The sequence below is a fragment of the Stylophora pistillata genome, chromosome 13 (assembly GCF_964205215.1).
Source record: "Stylophora pistillata chromosome 13, jaStyPist1.2, whole genome shotgun sequence".
In the NCBI taxonomy this organism is placed as follows: domain Eukaryota; kingdom Metazoa; phylum Cnidaria; class Anthozoa; order Scleractinia; family Pocilloporidae; genus Stylophora; species Stylophora pistillata.
The window spans coordinates 9,603,786-9,623,500 of NC_142531.1; the positions used below are offsets into that span (position 1 = coordinate 9,603,786).

General features: G+C 38.2%; 1 protein-coding gene and 1 pseudogene across 1 annotated transcript; both read left to right on the forward strand.

Moving 5' to 3' along the window:
- Window positions 1–2,762: 2,762 nt before the first annotated feature.
- Window positions 2,763–4,665, forward strand: LOC148717535 (uncharacterized; annotated as a pseudogene).
- An 828-nt stretch (window positions 4,666–5,493) lies between these two features.
- LOC111330187 (CDK5 and ABL1 enzyme substrate 1) lies at window positions 5,494–17,281 on the forward strand. Its single transcript, XM_088743524.1, has 11 exons — window positions 5,494–6,000; window positions 8,425–8,520; window positions 10,851–10,926; window positions 11,473–11,590; window positions 11,989–12,101; window positions 13,099–13,205; window positions 13,683–13,719; window positions 14,001–14,066; window positions 14,514–14,550; window positions 14,745–14,815; window positions 15,391–17,281. Exons 1-11 carry the CDS (start codon window positions 5,519–5,521, stop codon window positions 15,526–15,528), a joined length of 1,341 nt encoding a protein of 446 aa, XP_088599650.1. The 5' UTR covers window positions 5,494–5,518; the 3' UTR covers window positions 15,529–17,281.
- The last annotated feature ends 2,434 nt before the right edge of the window (window positions 17,282–19,715 follow it).

Sequence of the window (19,715 nt, forward strand, 5' to 3'; positions counted from 1 at the left end):
AAACGATAATGTCAGCAGCGATAAGCTTTATTTACATTAGTTTGCATCTTTGTCATGATATGCAATTTTTTTTTGTTCATTGTTATGTTAATTAGTTACTTATCCTAAATTTAAACTTAGTCGCCACTAGTCTTATTAACTGTCACTTCACTTCTGAAGATGTATGTCGAAACATACGAAACATCAAGTAGAGCAGACATCTATATTTATACAGGATAGCCCCTTCAGTGTAGTAAACACTGGCATCAACGGGGGGATCCTGTTACCCACCCATCCCATACCCACCCCAGGGGAGGACATCCATCACACAGTAATCTCGTGCGTGGGAAATTAACGTCTCCTGCCCCTAACCCTGCAGGAGACGGGACCTCCATTTATTCGTCCCTATCAGAGAAGACTAGAATATCTAACCATTTCTTGATGTTATAGAAAGGTAGCATATTCTTCTCAATTATTTTAAGACCCTGAGTGTTGGTCCTGCCGGGGCTCCAACCCTCGACCTCCCACACAACAGTCCAGCGCTCTATCCATTTAGCTAACCGGGAGGCGGTCAAGTAAAGTTTACTAAGTTATTTTCCAACATGCGTTTTACTGTCATGTTTGTAACTGCAGTTTGCGTGCTATTTCTTACAAATTTTCATCAAGTTATGATCGTTTCTGACTTATAGTATCGCTTTTAACACAGGCAGCCCAAGCTTACCACAAGAAAAGCGGACGTGACTCTTACCGTGTTGCGCAACGTTTTATATTTATAAAGGTTTGTATGGGATGTTATCGGTTTGCCTTAAAAGAGAGAAAAAATGTCTTGTTTTGAAATAAAATGGGCTTACCTTATTGCCTTGTTGTTTTCTTTGTTGATTCCTAGCGTCTCAGGCCATTTTGAAGCGTTTTCGGTGAGTTAGCGCTATGTTGGACACCAACAAGATTGGGGTGCCTGTGCTTTAAAGAAATGTGTGGAACAAGTGAATAAAAACACTTTGAATCGCTTCTGTTCTTGCTCCAATTGTCTCGTCGTTAAGCCTATGGAGTCATAAGCCATCTAATTGCTGATGGCCACATTATTTGTGAAGAACGGTTCTGAAATAATCGTGTTTTTTTTTTTCGGCTATTGCAGGGTTATTATGGAGGTAGTTCTTATTGGGAACAATTTTCTTCGTAAAGTAGCTATAAACGCGATTAAAATATTACAGCAGAGAAAATGTCGTTACAATGGAAGGAATTCTAGAAAAAAATGCATTGCAAGCATAATTAACACACACACACACATACATATATATTTAACAATTATTCCACGAGCGCGCGTTGGATATGAGATGATAGATAGCCAACTCGGCGCTACGCGCCTCGTTGGCTATAATCATCTCATATCCAACAAGCGCGAGTGGAATAATTGTTTTATTAAAAACTTTAAATTAAATTAAATTTTTTTTTAATTTTTAGCTCCCTTTTAATTTTAATCTGACACGTACGCTTGCCATATTTGTAGATTATGGTATATCGGCTGATATACCATAATGGCTAAGCCAATAAAAAGTCTTGAATTGCATTATCCAATGATCTAGTTTTTAATAAATATATATATATATATATAGGGATTAAACTTGGTGTCCGTGAAACAGTGCTCGATCCGAATAGTAGAGCGGGTATAATGTGTGGTAGTCGGAAAAAAACAACTACATATATATCTCTACAGACCTGTTTCCGTGACGGTCGAAACGTCGAGATAATAAACCAACAAAGCTACATTGGAGTTAACCTCTTGACCATCACATTTCTGCTTTTATTAACGTTATATCAAGAGCCCAAGATCGCTTCAGTGATTCTCCAAGCAGCGCGTTTGAGACTGATCAGCATTTTTTGTGGGACCCCTTAATTAACTGCAGACAGCACTGTTTCGGCCTTCTGGGCCTCATCAGTTCAGTGCTAATGCTAGGATGGGGGAGAATATATATATAATATATATATATATATATATATATATATGTACACCACACACCTCCAAACTCGTCCTTTAGTCAGATCAACAACACAACTGGACGTGACAACCAGGGTAATAATCCTGTAATTGCATCCGGCCAATTCACACCTGTGAATTCAGCCCATTCACCAGATCATAAACATCACAGACGGACCCACCGTGGCAGACGCAACACGAAACCACGAGCTAATTATAACAACTTCGAAAATGTTATCAATCTCTCGGACCGCACATTATCGGAGCACGAACTCAGGATCTTGAGTAAAGGTCTGAAATTTGTCCCTACGTCGACAAATGTAAACAAAACTGAACTCATTACTGCCATCAAACAATGGTGTCGCCGAATGCGCTTAAGGGAATACTTTGGTAATGACGACAATAGTAACACAGAGCTTGACGATGACAACACCTACAAGAAACCATTGAATTAGACGCCATCTCAGGGCAGAGATCTAGCCTTAGACTGCTATTTAAATGGAGTAGAACGTGCCATCTTGCAACACGCGCCCCACAACGCGCAACGCTCTAACATCACTAGGCTAGAACGCGAAGCTATTAAATCGCTTAAACGTGATAGTGGTATTGCTATTTTCCAAGCTGACAAAGGCGCAGCAGTAGCTGTGCAAAACAAAAGGGACTATCTAACAGAAGCTTACAAGCAACTAAATGGTACTGATGAAAACGGTAACAAGGTATATAAACATGTGGCCAGCGACCCCACGTCTGACTTTGTCATCAGAGTAAAAGAAACTGTACAAGAGGCCCACTCCAAGGGTGTAATCAAGACCAATACAGCAGAGTATCTGGTAATGGAAAACGCTCAACCAGGAAATATCTATTTCTTACCTAAAATCCACAAACCGCAACGCCCACCTCCCGCTCGACCGATTTGTAACACCATCAAATCTGCCACAACTAACATCTCTAAGTGGATTGATGATCAACTACAGCCACTGGTCGAGAAACTACCCTCCCATCTCAAGGACAACAACGACTTTCTCTGTAAACTTGTCGAACTCAACAAAAGTCATACCTTACCGCCAGAGACTACTTTAGTAACATGGGACGTGAAATCCCTCTACACTAAGATCCCACATGATGGTGGCATGGAAGCATGCGACTACTTCATGCGCCTTAATAATTTTGCAAACAACAGAAGGGAAACTATCGGACAATTCATCAATCTCGTTCTAACTTGTAATAACCTAACCTTTCAAGGCAAACATTACATTCAACAAACAGGAACAGCTATGGGAACACGAATGGCGCCGAGTTACGCAAATCTCTACATGGGTCGCCTTGAGAATCGCTTTTTGATAGAAGCTACTGACCAACCTCTTGTCTGGTTCAGATACATTGATGACATTTTTTTCATATGGACACACGGCGAAGAAAAACTCAAAAACTTCTTTAACAAATGTAACTCCTTTGACCCACACATCAAGTTTGAACAAACCACATCAACTACAAGCATCCCTTTCCTAGACGTTTAAGTCATCATCAAAAACAACGGCGAACTTAGCACAGACTTATACACAAAACCTACCGATACCCACCAATACCTAAACTGGACCAGCTGTCATCCACGACACACTAAAACATCCATCCCATACAGCTTGGCATTGAGACTACGACGCATCTGCTCCGACAACGAGTTTTTTGAAAAACGAGCACGTGAGCTACACAACATACTTCTTAAGCGAGGTTACAAGAATAAGTTGATTAAGGAATGTATCATGAAAGCAAGGAGAACATCAAGGCAGGAAGCGCTCACAAGCAAACCTATTTCCTCCACTGACCGTGTACCACTTGTAATAACTTACAACCCAGCACTGCCAAACATCCACAAAATCCTCAAGGAGCACCATCAAATACTCTTGACCTCGTCCAACACACAGGCCATATTCAAAGAAACACCTCTCGTTGCCTATCGAAAAGGGCGTAATTTAACACAGATGCTTACCCACAAGAGACTGCGATCGCCGATCGCCGCTGACACAACCCCCTCCACTGATGAATCCCCACACGGTATAAGCAGTCCACACATTCAAGGTCCATCTGACACTACCTGTACAATCTGCGGTCGATCATTCAAAACTAACAAAAATCTCAAAATACATTTCTCTCATAAACATAAAAAGCAGAAACCATTGCAATCCACTAGTCCCGGATTCTGGCCCTGTAGGGCTGACATAAGATGCAACTGCTGCAAAACATACGGGCAATTTACAGGGTCAGTTAAAAGCAGCACTACAGGAGAAACGATAACACTGCGACAACACACGTCATGCAAGACTAGCAATGTGATATACCTGATTGAATGCAGCAAATGTAACGATCAGTACGTAGGCGAGACAGGTCACCCAATTCACCACCGTGGCAATCAACACCGTAGCGACATCAAGGGTGGACATAAAAACATACCCTCTGTCAGACATTTTAAGAACTGTGGAGTCGACCATCTTAAACTTACGGTTATTGAAAAAGTTAGAAGTCAAAATCAAGAAATCAGAAAAGCAAGAGAAAATTATTGGATATTAAGACTCAATCCTACTATCAATAAGCTTACTACATGAATTATAACTACTTTAATTTATCTATTTTAGACACCATGACACGTTTCGCTGTTATCTATTCTATTTTTATATCATTACGTCATGATATGTTTACTGTTGACACGAATTTTAAATTTGAATATTGCTCATGTAATTAATATGCTCCTGAAGAAGACCGAGACGGTCGAACCGTCGAGTTATTAAACCAACAAAACTACATTGGAGTTGGCCTCTTGACCATTACATTTCTGCTCTTATAGATATATATATATATATATAACTAACTATATATATATAACTAACTGCAGACAGTACTGTTTCGGCCTTCTGGGCCTCATCAGTGCAGTGCTAATGCTAAGATGGGGGAGAACCGAAAAGCTCACCCCAAACGACCCAACCTTTGTGGTATCGTCTAAGCCATGCCAGAGTGCTCAAACTAGAGTAAACCAGCGAGCATGCGCAATTGCAACGGCAATGACTCATCCTAGATAGAGTGCTCAATTTGGACATGAAAGCAAAGCTTTGTATGCCAAAGAGCTATATCTAACTGCAGACATATATATATATATATAAACCTCGTTCCCAGGGCCTTTTCCCTTAGTTGGGGGTGGAGTTGGAGGTGGGGCGGCCCACCTCCAACAAAGAGAAAAGGCCCTGGGAACGAGGTTGATAGATATATGTATATCTTTTTTTTTTTTTTTTTTTTTTGCATTCTACTTCCCATACCCCAAATTCCAAAGATTTGGTTGTTTTTCTTTTCTTTTTTTTTCTATTAAGAATTTCGCTTAATAAACTTTAAAATTAACTCTTCAACAAGATAATGTTCCTCGACTCTTCTCAAAAACGATTGTGCTGACTGGGCTGTCTGGGCTGCATGGCCTGGGTAACCTGTGAATATAGCTATATTTTTCAGGGGTAGGTTGAGTACAATATCACTGAAGCCCAGGCACAGGTGGTCAGGCTCAATTTGTCAACAACCGCCAATATGGCGGCTGTGACGGCTGGCCGTCCAAGCAAAAGAAGGTCAAAGCGTATTGCTTCGGCATGTGCTTTCCTTTCGAATATTTCACTGGATGGAAATATTGCAAAGGAAGCAGCTGAACGGAAAAAGGAAAAGGCTAGTCCTAAAGAAATCAATGAACACGATCCTAGAAACACTGACCTCCCAGAGGCAACAAGGAGGACACGCAATAAACTACTGCACTCTGTATCTGAACCCTCGACCTCCGGTGGAGAATCTTTTGAGAACAGCTCCAAACGATCAATACACAGACAACGTAGCATTACGGAGGCTATTTATGAGAGAAAATGTCAGGAGAGTTCCACAATGATACGAAGGAGCGTTTCGATGTCCGAATCGTCCTACGATCCATCGACCACGAGTGTTAGTTTCCAGCGTACGAAGAATCGTATTTCGTATTTGGCGGGTTCATCTTTCCACAACAAGAGACGAGCAAATGACAAGAGGTGAGAGAGAATTTATTTCCTAAAAATCATACGATTTTTTAAATTATGTCGTCCCCTTTAAACGAGCTGTAGTGTCACAAAAAAAATTAAGATTTAATAAGTGGTTCTTGATCATAAATTATTAAATCAAAGGGTCTTCCTTCAAATTACTTTTGCATAATTTTACATTTGTCAAGTAGGATAAATATGGGTTCCACACTGAATCTCTACTGCGTGTCCAAACAATCTGCTCGGTTTTGATATATCCAACTGTCTAAATTTCTTTAGTAATATATTATTTTGGCTAATCTATACAGCACTCCGCAACAAATTTAGCTGAAAATTGTTGTTTAGAAACAAAGCATTCTTGTATCCTCATCTTTGCTTGTGAAAATGCGTCATGTGTTCTGATGTTGGCTGACAGGTAGCAGGCAATCTATTCAATATTTTCCATGTGATGCCAGGGCTTTCACATACAACCATAGTGGCGTGAGAGTGGTGTTAAAAGGGGAATATACTCCATGTATGAAATAAAATTACTTGGACAGTCAAAATTTAGTCCTAGAATTTAGCACAGCATGAGGGAAATTGTCCAATCTTGGTTGCCTAAAGAACATCCAAGTGTTTTGATGTTAGTCCAGTCCAAGTTAAGCAATAAAAACAAAATGAAATACCTAAGCAATATGAAAAGAGGTACACATCAACTTAAAGTTCAGATCAAAGATAGGAAGAGAAGCAACACAACAAGCTTGAAAATAGACATGTGACCTACTTTTTTTTTTCTTTGTTAGTTTGAAATTTCTTAGTAAGAATAAAAGGAAGGTTATGAAACAAATAAGACCTTTTAATTAAACTTGCTAGATATTAGACTGAATAATGCTCTATGCAGAAATATTGTCCCGAGTGTCATGTTTACCACAAGGCAACTGGGGAAGATGAACTAGGGTTGCACATGATCAAAGAACTGCAAGTTGTTCAATCTCTGATCTTATGGAAGTGTACATCTGTAAGAAAATTGAAACATTTTTATATTTTTTGCCATCATCTGCAGTCATTGTTATTATTTTAAGGCAAAGATTGTGGTCCATTTGGATGGAAAGTGACAGCATGATTCAATGTCCATCATCTATGGTTATGTGGAATAATGTATGCACACTTTTGCTCTCTGACCAATACCATCAAACCAGTGCTGTATGTCGACTAAAGATTGTGTATCTCCAGTTTTTTCCCTGGTTTTTGCATTCATTTGGAAAGAGATAACTCTTTGAAGATTGCAGTTGGTCAGGGTCCAGGCTGAAACCATCTGAGATCTATTGCACAAGTTGCCATGGTCTCTAAGATTTTAACCCTATGATCTCAACTTTTTTTCATTTGATATCTTTGTTTCTGTTGGAAATTACTTCAACAAAATGTCTAAAAAGGATTTCACTCATAGGAATGCTATGAGGCTGTAGTTGCAAACCATCACTGTAACATTCCCATGGACACCCAGGGAGGAATGCTGAATTTTGAAATATAAATATGGAGTGCAGTAAATGGCTTGAACCCGGGGGTAACATGTGAAGGTGTAGTCTGATCATCCGGGTGAGTGTAGTCCTGAGAAGGACTGTTGTCGGTGGTAGTGACTGACGTTTCGACAACCTTTGCAGAAGTCATCATCAGAGTCAAGTGAATGATTGTTGTCAGTAGAATGTTCTTATTCCAGTTCGTGTGAAATGATCGGTTGGTTTTGTCGTGATGTTATTGGCTGTAAGACTCAAGTGACATAAGTCGGTCGTGATTGGTCTGTTTCGATCTGTCGGTAAAGTTAGGTCGTTCTTTTTTGGTTGTTTGTGATGTTTATGTCGTGAATGAGTGGTTTGTATAGAGCAGGTAGTTGTTGACATCTGTTTAGGGGAGTCTGTTCTAAGTTAGTAAACCAGCTTTCCAGAGTCAGTCGTTGAAAATAGTCAGTGCTGTAGGTTAGGCATTGCTCAGAGTCCCAGTCAATGTTGTGGTTGGTAAGTCGATGGTGTTCAGCAATGTGATTGCTGACATCACCTTTCCTTGTCGTCCGTCTGTGTTCAGTCAGTCTTGTTGTGAGGTTTCTGCCAGTCTCACCGATGTAGGAGGCTTGGCAGTCGGAACAATTGATCTTATAAATCATTTCCTGTCTGTTCCTCAGTTCATCTTAGTCTTTAATGTTGGTTAGTAACTGACGTAGTGTGGTGATGGGTTTGTGGGCGACACGGATATTGAAGGGTAGTAAGATACGCAAGATGTTTTATAAATATGGAGACATTTAGTAAATTCAGGGAGCATATCTTTAATCCATTATCTGTGAATTTACAAGGAATATGCTTGATGTGACTCATACATATTTGTTATTGTTACATCCTATCAGGTGCTAATATGAATGGAAAAATTAAGAGATGAATAATAGTCGATATGCCACTTGTTTTACAGAATAGTGCTGTGTTCATCTCACAAGGCTCCTTTGGCCACTTACTCTGTTCTGAAATATCATAAGGAGAACCAAGAAGCAGGCCAGGAAGGAATGAGGTGAGACCAAACAGTCAGGGTGATTAGCATGTAAGGTTAGGGTGATTGGCATCTAAAGTCAGGGTGATTGGCATCTAAAGTCAGGGTGATTGGCATCTAAAGTCAGGGTGATTGGCATCTAAAGTCAGGGTGATTGGCATCTAAAGTCAGGGTGATTGGCATCTAAAGTCAGGATAATTGGCATCTTAAGTCAGGGTGATTGGCATCTAAAGTCAGGGTGATTGGCATCTAAAGTCAGGGTGATTGGCATCTAAGGTCAGGGTAATTGGCAACTAAAGTCAGGGTGATTGGCATCTAAAGTCAGGATAATTGGCATCTTAAGTCAGGGTGATTGGCATCTAAAGTCAGGAGTCAAGGTGATTGGCATCTAAGGTCAGAGTAAATGGTATCTAAACTCAGGGAAGGTATCTAAAGGCATGGTGATTGACATCTAAGGTCTGGGTGATTGGCATCTAAGGTCTGGGTGATTGGCATCTAAGGTGAGGGTGATTGGCATCTAAAGTCAGGGTGATTGGCATCTAAGGTCAGGGAGATTGGCATCTAAGGTCAGGGTGATTGGCATCTAAAGTCAGGGTAATTGGCATCTAAAGTCAGGGTAAAATTGGCATCTAAGGTCAGGGTGATTGGCATCTAAGGTCAGGGAGATTGGCATTTAAGGTCAGGGTGATTGGCAACTAAGGTCAGGGTGATTGGCATCTAAAGTCAGGGTAATTGGCATCTAAAGTCAGGGTAATTGGCATCTAAGGTCAGGGTAATTGGCATCTAATGTCAGGGTGGTTGGAAAATAAAGTCAGGGTGATTGGCATCTAAGGTCAGGGTGATTGGCATCTAAAGTCAGGGTAATTGGCATCTAAGGTCAGGGTGATTGGCATCTAAAGTCAGGGTGATTGGCATCTAAAGTCAGGGTGATTGGCATCTAAAGTCAGGGTGATTGGCATCTAAAGTCAGGGTAATTGGCATCTAAAGTCAGGGTAATTGGCATCTAAGGTCAGGGTGATTGGCATCTAAAGTCAGGGTGATTGGCATCTAAAGTCAGGGTAATTGGCATCTAAAGTCAGGGTAATTGGCATCTAAGGTCAGGGTGGTTGGAAAATAAAGTCAGGGTTATTGGCATCTAAGGTCAGGGTAATTGGCATCTAATGTCAGGGTGGTTGGAAAATAAAGTCAGGGTGATTGGCATCTAAGGTCAGGGTGATTGGCATCTAAAGTCAGGGTGATTGGCATCTAAGGTCAGGGTGATTGGCATCTAAAGTCAGGGTAATTGGCATCTAAGGTCAGGGTGATTGGCATCTAAGGTCAGGGTAATTGGCATCTAATGTCAGGGTGGTTGGAAAATAAAGTCAGGGTAATTGGCATCTAAAGTCAGGGTGATTGGCATCTAAAGTCAGGGTGATTGGCATCTAAAGTCAGGGTGATTGGCATCTAAAGTCAGGGTAATTAGCATGTAAGGTCAGGGTGATTGGCATCTAAAGTCAGGGTGATTGGCATCTAAAGTCAGGGTGATTGGCATCTAAAGTCAGGGTAATTAGCATGTAAGGTCAGGGTGATTGGCAAATAAAGTCAGGGTAATTGGCATCTAAAGTGAGGATGATTAGCATCTTAAATGAGTAACTTTGTTTGGCTTATTTTATATGCTTCAATTTCTGTCAGTAGATAATCAAGTGATTTTGAAGGAATTTCTAATAAACAAGCCATTTGGATTTTTCAAAGAATGAAAATAAAATTTGTCAGGTTAACAGACCAAGTGCAATTTACAGCCTTTGAGTTATTTAAATTTAAGTTTTTATTTATTCTAAATGGTATGGAATCAATTGACTTCTTGTTGAAAATGTAGAGTTAATTTCAACATTCTCCCTCTATTTTAGCTATTTGCACTGTCTTGTTTTCAACTTTCTCTGCTTTTTAGGATTACTGGGTAACTAACTTGCTCTAAGCCAATGGGCACTTAGACATAATAATATTTATAATAATATACATTTTCCATGTATATTAGTAGAGAGGAAATCCTTTAGTGTACTGGGCAATCATCTCATGGAATTTGTTTCACTCCCAAGTTTTTATCAAGCTCTGTTAGGGGAAAGGAGAACCCTCTAAAAGTTGCCTCAATCCCTACATGTGGCTTCAAAGCTCAATTAGTAGTAGTGCCCAACCAGTATGCGAGAGGCGTGAGTTTGAATCCTTCTGAAGCCTTAATTTTTTTAGGCTTCTTTTCTGCAAGTACTAAAATTGCATTTCACCTGCAAGGATCATTTCTTTGCTTAATCATCTCTGCCAATCGTGGATTGACTAGAGATTGTTGTGGAGAAATCTTTTCTTTTTCTCTTTTGTAGTATTAAGAAGATATCAGTGGCTACACCCAGCCAGTCTGCTGGCATTGAGGGGGTTGAACTTGGAACGATTGACAAGGTAGACATTTATTTTTAGCCATAGATGGAAACAAGAAATAAACTTGGTTAGCAGTGACAGTTAGAAATGGCAAGTTCACTGATTAGTATCATATAATTGGCCTTAGAGATTGAATTAAACTTCATTTAAGGCATACATCTTCTACCTAAAGAACTACAACTTGTTATCCAGGTGTTTTCATTTCAAAAAAAGACTTGGTCCTAATGGGTAGTTTAGAATAGCAGGAAGGTAGATTTAAATACCTGAAGAGTTACTTATTCCTACAAAGTTCTGGGCTCCATTGTAAAATTTTGAAGTTCTAAACTCTTGCAATTGTTCCACTTTATGTCACTTTGGTTTTCCCCAAAGTCAATCCATTTGAACAAATATGAAGAGAATTTCACATAATTATATGTTAGGGATACATTGACATTTGTGTAATATCACATGCATCACATGCAGGCAGATCTACCCACTAAACGGCTTCTGTTAAAAACCCTGGTTGCTGTAATCTGTATTATATGTACTGAATTAAATATCTTTTTATTTTAATTTGTTCCTTTTTAGCCAGTATCATACAGATCATTTTTGATATCAACATACCCTTGTGCTTGGAGTGAGGTTGTTGTCAACAAAGGATCTCCATCTGTACCTCTACAGATGGATGCTGGAGGACTTCTTTCAGGTAAAAGAACTTTAATATCTCTTATCTGAAACTTTCGTTATCACAGATCTTAACCAGAATTTCACTACATCAGGGGTGGTGTAATAGGCCTGGCTGTTCCTAGAAAAGGGGCCATAAGGCCCTCTTCTTACCAAAGGGGGTCTGGTGGTATGCTTCCTCGATAATGTTTGAAATTTAGAAGTTCAGAAATGTAATTTCAAGAATTCTGGGCATGAAAAAGAGAACTTGTAAGCTAAACAGATGAGAGGACTTACAAGTGGTAGACTGATGGTAAACTTTTGTTATTGAAACCTGTGTTACATGAAAGGATGATATTCAGTACTTGCTCGTTAAAGTAATGATCTGGGCATTCAGTCTTCCATTGTTGTGTACATTTTCTGTTTCTTTGTATCCATCAGAGAATGTTGACGGAACGTTGCCTTCACCCAGTGGGTATGATCCTCATCTTCTTGATGATCCTGAACTGAAGTCAGGTCGGCACAGGAAGGTTCTCAACCTTACATCATACCTGGTCAGTATAATTATCTTATTAGACGTTTTGTTGTGTTGTATCACTGAGTATTTTTACAAGTTGTGCCGTATTTTGAGGAGTCCATAGGGCGAGTCAAAATACAAATAACGAGTAAAAATACTCGGCGATACCACACAAAAAAACGTCTAAGTTATTTATTATCCAACACACCAAACTGTTATTTCAGTGTGGGCAAATTTCGCGGATATTTATTTACGGGGAGTGCGTGACAGAAGTATGCAAAATGGGACGGAATTGGCGCGTTGTTGTGTTGCTGTTTCTATTTTCTTCATTAAATGAAGAAATTTTCTGGTCGTTAAGCTGTTTTTCTTTGTTCGATTCATCTAATGAACTTGGATCTATATTTGCAAGCCATTCTGACTCTTCGTCGTCAGAAATATGATTCAAATTGTCCGCCATTTGTTTTTTATTCGTAACTACAATCCAATTCTTTGCTTGCGCGATGCAAGAAAACCTGTTTGACCGGTGCTCTACAATAGACGAGTACAAATACTGCATGATATTTGTACTCGTCTATGGCATTATTTGTACTCGTTTAGGTGTAGTTGGATAATAAGCAATGTAAATTAAGAAACATTTCTAAATCGCAATTATTTACTTGTAGTAGCAGCTCTCTGTCTGCTGCAACTGCCTTTTCGTGCTCCAAATTATTGTTGACATTTATGGCAAAGCATCTCTTGAAACATACATTTTACAGGAGGATATGTTGTAGTTCAATTTTATCCTTGGTTCAAATTTTATTTTCCTTTGTTTCAAACTCATTATCATACACTAACATGACCAAAAATAAAGGAAAATAAAATTTGAACCAAGTATAAAATTGAACTACAACACATACACTCCTCCCTCCCCCCCCCCCCCCCACCAATGTTGTACTTTGCCAATATCCATGTGCAGCATAAAAATGGATTGGCAAAATATTGTCCTGTTAAAAATGTGAATAAATAAATTATTTAAATGTCAATATGCTTTTCAGGTATCCATGGTAGCCTATGCAAAGCCTTCTGAGCTGAAAAAAGATCTGAATGAACAATTCAGGGAAAAGTTTCCAAATCTCAACATAACACTCACAAAACTAAGAAGGTAACAAGATCGTTTCCAATTTAACAAGTAGGTTATCAGCTTGAGATTACTATAATTTGTTCTATAATTAGCTGATTTATACAGTCATGCATTTTTGATTGGTTCCCATCTCTGATCAAACATGGATCAGGATGCACAAATGATATCATAATTGAGAAAATATTTTTTTCCTGCTCATGTAAATAAAGATTCCATGTTGCTGTGGGTGTATTCAGTAATTGATCACATTTTGATATTTTTAGAACGTCTGTGACTCACTCAGCGGTGCGTTATGTGCCACTTCTTTGTTCTCGCACATTTTGATATCACCTGTGATCTGTAAAAGAAAAGAGGCACTGCAAGATGGAAGGGCTGTGATCACATCATGAATATGTTAACAGCAGCATGTGGTCAATTGTCAATTACAAAGGCTTTTTAGCTGAAGAGAGCAAGAAAATCCTAAAAGTTTCTGATTTTGTGACTTTTTGTTCCTTTAAGCTTAAAGAGAGATATTGTCAAAATAGCATTATCACAAGTAAGTTTGCCAAAAAGTCAGATATACTTTACAAGTCAGCAGTGCTGTTTGTGATAACCTGATGTAGTTTGTTTTTATTTTTTCTTCCTTTACTGCTCTGATTCCATCTTAAGTTAATATTTTTGCATCATACTACATGAAGTTGAGGTTTATAGCAAGTTAGGAGGTGTACAATATAAATTTTGCCTATATTGTTTACAATACTCTGTTCATGCGAGGTAGATGCTGGAATGGTTATCATATGATAATGATAATAATACATCAATGTCTTTGCTTTTCAGGATTGCCAGCTGGATCCAACCACTGTGGGTTATGCATTTGTCTACTTTGAAAAACTTATTTTGAAGGTAAATTTTCATTTGTTGCTCACCAGGAGTTTTGGTTTAAATGATATTATGTAGACACTATAATAAATTTGTTGTTCCTCCCACCACCCCCCCCCCCCCCGCCCAAATGGAATTAAACACCAGTAAAATCAAAACTCAGGGGTCACACCAAACTAATCTTTTGTGATGTGTTACTGTTACAATAACATACAGGGAACATGTCAGTTATATCTATCCTATGCATGTATTCATATGAATAGAATTTTGCTATAATTATTGATCCAATGAACCCCTGCCTTAAGTGGGAAGGTCTTGTGAATAGGTAGTACCAGTCCTGGTCTTGTGTTGTGGGAATAGCTTGAAGTGTTGGTGCATTTTATAGTAAGTGAGTGGTCAGTATTAAATTTTGTTGGAGAACTGTCACTTTCAGTGTATGTACATTTTTAAACACAATTTGTTTTTTTGCAGGAAAAGATAACTAAAGCAAACAGAAAGCTTTTGGCAGGTAGGCGCTTTTTTTTTTTTTTTTTTTCCTTTTTATAAATTGATTCCCAGACTTTTTTTTCTTATAGATGTACTGGTAGCTTTTAAATTGTGAAAACTGAATGTGTTTGGAATGTGAAGAAGGGAAAATTTTTTCCTTTGTCTCTCAGCAGTTATGTTTATGAGACCATCCTAATGTTCATAAAAAATTTGTAGGTTCCTGCTTGTTATTGGCGGCAAAATTTAATGGTGATATGAAAAAAGAGAAAATCAAAGAGGTCATTGAGGTATGATACCACACCTATTTTGTTATAAATTTGTGAGTGGAAATAATTATGCAGGTATCCAGTTCTCACCAAGGTGAATTTCGGCTGGGGAATCATTACATGCAATCAACTGAAGACAATACTGTGGTATCCATTAATCATATCAGCTAAATCATTCTAATTCATAACTCTTCACTTCAATCTGATCGAGTAGTGATAATGCTACATTTTTTCCCAGAACATCTAGGTGATCACACTTCAGAATATACAGACTAGGGCAATTTTTAATTGTGTTTTCAAAGTAATCTGAGACTGTGTTCCTTTTGTTTTATTTCACTCTGTGATTGGTCTAGAAAACTCCCACCTCTCTCTCAATCAATCAGATACAAAACTGAAACCAATCACCATTTGGTCATCCACATTTACCACTCATTTTATTTTGAGTTCATTGGCTCTTAAAAGGTATTTCCTTTCTTCTGATTGTCTGTTGTAATTACTATTCAGAGCAGAAATCAGATTTAGTGATTCATCGTCAAAGTCGTTGTCTAAGCCCAAGATTCTACTAATTGGGTGTTGTTTCTTTGTTCACCTTACAGGCCATTGAGGACAGGCTTCGCATATCAGTAAAAGAGCTCATTAGATTTGAATTCCAAGTTGTTGTTGCTCTGGAGTTTGATCTACATATCCCACAGTGGGAGATCTTACCGCATGTCAAACGAATGGAAACAGAATAACTTCATAAAAATCCATCCCTGTACATTTATTTGAGTATTGTTCTTAATTCAAATAATGAAATTTCTCAGGAATGTGATGTTAAGTGTTGGGTTTTTTAAAGGGTAAAGTTGCTTTGTGAAACACAGGGTTTGTATGGGTCATAAAAAGATGTGAAAGAAATGGAGTTATCGAATCAGCTGTCATTTTTCCAAAATAATATTTTCCATGTTTTTTTTCATCACCGTAGTACAAACCTCATAACTTTCAAGGCTTGGAAACTCAAGTGATTTGAGTGTACATCTTTGCAACGTGTTTAAAAACATGATTTGAAAGGAAAAAAAGAAGTTGCCGAGAGAAGTTATTTTTGAATTATTTAGAAAGCGAACTAAATTTGTGGTTATGAAAATGTGAGAAAGCAATAGAAAGAGAATGCAGCTCATGAAATTTCATGGGCAGGAAATATTACAAACCACTCATTATCAGGTCTTATGTGGAATACACTATATTTGGGTGTGGTCATTCAGTTTGGGATGCAATTTTGTGACTGTTATAACTTTCTGACTTAATATTAATGAGACAATATTAGTGTTTATAATCCAACTAAAACTTATCCCCCAACTAAAAATTGTATCAGAGAACATTGCATTGAAAAATGTTAGAAGGATAATTAACACTATAGCCTCCATTTGGCACAGAAATATGCTTGTATATCTATCTTTGGACGTTATCTGTTCCTCCAAGCTCACATTTCGGAACAGATAATGTCCACGAATAAATATCCCAGGCGCGTAGCGTGCTCATTTTTTCAAGCACACACAAGTACATATGATCTAGAAACCTAAGTAAACTGAGCGAAAAATACCGCGTTCTTTATTTCTTGTTCGAAATAGTTGTGTGAATACAAGCAAAGAACAAAGCGACTCGCCGTTATTTTGAGCAAACTTGGCGCAAACACAACATTGTTTTCAAAAGTTTCTGGTCACTTCAAGTACGCACGTGTGTATATGCCTATAGGACGCTATGCGCCTGCATCCATGCATGTTTTTGCACCATATGGAGGCTATTGTTTATAGATAGTGGAGATGGTGAGGTAGTTACACACATTACTCAATTACTCTTTCATGTTTAATTAATGAAGGCAAGTGGACTTCAGATTTTATAATGTCTATCATCATAGATTATACTTCTAAAAGAACTTATGGATCTCTTGATATCCATAAATAAGCAGCACAATAGCCATGTGACATATTCCCTCATTTTTGGTGAAGTTTTGTGTGTTAAAAAAACCGACTAATTTTGATCTCGTGATTCCTCAAAGAAGTTCATTTTCTGTTATTGGAAGAATCCGTGTTAGTCACTTGATGTGAGTACTTTATTTCAAAATTAACGTAAGTTACTGGTATCACTGTTTTAAAATCCTTTGAAAAGGAGTCATAAATGTTTGCCGTTCCAGTTTGTACTTGAAAGTACTAGTTACAGTTGCTTAAAAATTTTAAGATAACCTCGTATTTTCAGCACAACATCTGTGTGGACATAAATGTGCCATTTCTTAAATTTAAGGTTAGTCTTCACATAATTATTTTGACAGTTAACAGGGGAAATCAACTAGATTTATGGGAAAACAAAGTTACACGTAATATGGGTGTAAATATAATATATTGTTGGGACATGTTTGATATGGATTATAAGATTCCTGTTTATGGGAAAGTTTTTGTAAATTGAGATTGTAAGGAATTGTAAATTTTGTAAATAATAAAATATTTTATACATTAATTAATTTTTTTTTTACAGCACAGATTGCTTTTTATTCGCAGAGAAGACGGTTGTCGAGGCCCCCGGTGCCCCTTCTGTTAGAAAGCGTGTTACTCGGGCAACTCACAGGAGTGATCAGTCCTCAATTTCTCCTTTAAGTTTGAATACACAAATCATTAAACTTCAAATGCTTACTCTTCAACAGCTTGTGAAGAGTTACAACAAAGTGAAGGGTGTCTAGACTGGACAAAATCTATAAGTCGCGGAGAAGTAGATCAAATTCCGAGGATGTACCAACAAAGAAATGTATTGCCACCAAATGGGAGAAAGAACCCACAGATCTTGGAAATTTAAGGCTGAAATAGTATATCCTACGAGGAAGACGTCATTTTTTGGCGTTTTTCAGAGTCGAGGAGTGTAATGCAAAGTGATGAGGAGATTTAGTAAGGTGAAACGGTAAACGTCACCTTGCCCCTTCACGTTTCACGTAAAACAGCGAGAACTTTGCTGCTTTAGCTTGGCATGAGCTCACGTCGCTTCACTGGAGGCCGACTCGTGAGTTAACGTGGGGTTAAAATGAAGAAAAGTGCAGCATTTGAAGGATTTTCAACATGAAACTTCATCTGCCCTTATATGGCATACAGGAAATAGTTTTGGTGCGCTTTTTTCCGGAAATTCACTTTTACGCTGCGCGAGATAAAGGAATGAAAATCTTACGCACACGACAAACGCGAAACAGCTTACTTTCACCGTGATGGAAGCGGCAAAGTGCAACAGGCGAAAGTAAAAAAAATGGCGCGAAAATCGTGGTCACTCTTGCCGTTCACGTTTCACATAAACGCGGTGCAAAATCTGTCCAATCATGAAAGAGGATTAATTTCTTTTTTGTTCACTAAGAGAAAGAAACAAGGCGCCTAATACTCAGGCGAAATGTCTGGTTTGATTCTCCACTACCAGACAATTTCCCTTGTGAATGTTCCTTCTCCTTTCAGCTCTCCTTAACCGTCCCAGTCCTGGATTCTAATTTCTCCTTACAGTGTCAACCTTGAATCAGATATAAAGGTCACGAGAATCAAGGAAATGATCACTAATTCAGGAAGCTCCTGATTAGCAGACAAATTTTCTTTGTTGGTACCACACTGAGGAAATGTAAGATAACAGTGTGTGGCTAGGGTTTATCATTCTCTTTCCAATTATACGTGTGCTTTCGCTTTCCCTTTCGTTTTACACCTTCAATCCCTCTCGCCGCTTTCATGAACATTTTTCACTCTTTCTTCTTTTCGCCGCTTTTTTTTCTTCTCGAGTTTTGTGCTTTTTTCGTTGCTGTTGTCAGGAGCCCATTGTTTAAACGGCTCCTGTTATTGTTGTAATTAAATTTGTTGACGCACTTCTTTTTCTTGGTGGACCTCGGAAGTCTGTGAGTTTTATCGTTACCCTCTTAAAGAGCCAAGATCTTTTCTATTTTTAACTAAAACAACAATTTTTTTCACTCTTAAAATAAAAGTTAGAACTAGACTAGCTCGCAGATAGTTAATGCTAATCTCGCCCGGCGAGTCTTCAAAAGCTACTAAGGTATCAAGTAATGAACACAGATAATCACATAGTTACATAAAAAAATCAATTTAAATACATTTGGAAATAAGAAATATTTTTTTCGTATTGTAAAGTGTCTTGTTTTCTTTTTCAGTTCTTTTCCTAATTACTTCACCCTCCGCAGTTCCTGATTGGTTGGTTATCTTAAGAATCCAAAGAAAAAATTCGATAACTCAGTGAGGTATCTAATTGCCAGTGATTGGTTCAGAAAGCCTGATGTATATTCATGACAAATCATAGGCTTCGCTGCATTTTAATCAGTCTTTCGACACTAAAAGCCGTTCTTCTGAAGCTGGCCAAATTGGTTCTATTTGCAAGAAGTTTAGGGAATTATGGTGAATAATTCAACTAAAGGTGAGTACAGCTTTCTGAAAATAGTGCGTATTTAATGGCTGTTACACTCGTTACTCAAAAAGACGAATTTAAATATCAAAATTTTCTTGGAAGTTAACTCCACGTGCTTATTCGGTTGGAACGTTCCTTCGACTAACGTTAAGACTTCCTTGTGGAATTAGCAAGCATAAAGCAAACACAAGTAATGTCGCATTTCCCGTGTACTATTCCTGACCCAAATTCTATCATTTTTGAATAGGCAGCCACGTTTTCGCTTTAATAAAACCGGTGCACGTATGTCATAGCAATTTCAGCATTTCATATTAGATTCATGAATTTTTTATTTTAACCTCTGACCGTTGTTGATATGACCTTAATTTTTATACTTTCTTCTCAGGAATACAAATTCATATCGAAGAAGGAGGCAGAGGGTTTTCTGCAAGATACAAGAAAACGGCGTGGATGGCATCATTGGATCCGAAGAGTTTGAAAGGCAAAGATATGAAATTTAACTTAGTTTGATACGTCA

Excerpts from the sequence above, each read along its gene's own strand:
- LOC111330187 (XM_088743524.1), top strand. The coding sequence starts at position 5,519 with ATGGCGGCTGTGACGGCTGGCCGTCCAAGCAAAAGAAGGTCAAAGCGT. Across the intron at positions 10,927-11,472 it reads AACTTGGAACGATTGACAAG|CCAGTATCATACAGATCATT; the intron begins GTAGACATTTAT and ends GTTCCTTTTTAG. Across the intron at positions 13,206-13,682 it reads ACACTCACAAAACTAAGAAG|CTTAAAGAGAGATATTGTCA; the intron begins GTAACAAGATCG and ends TGTTCCTTTAAG.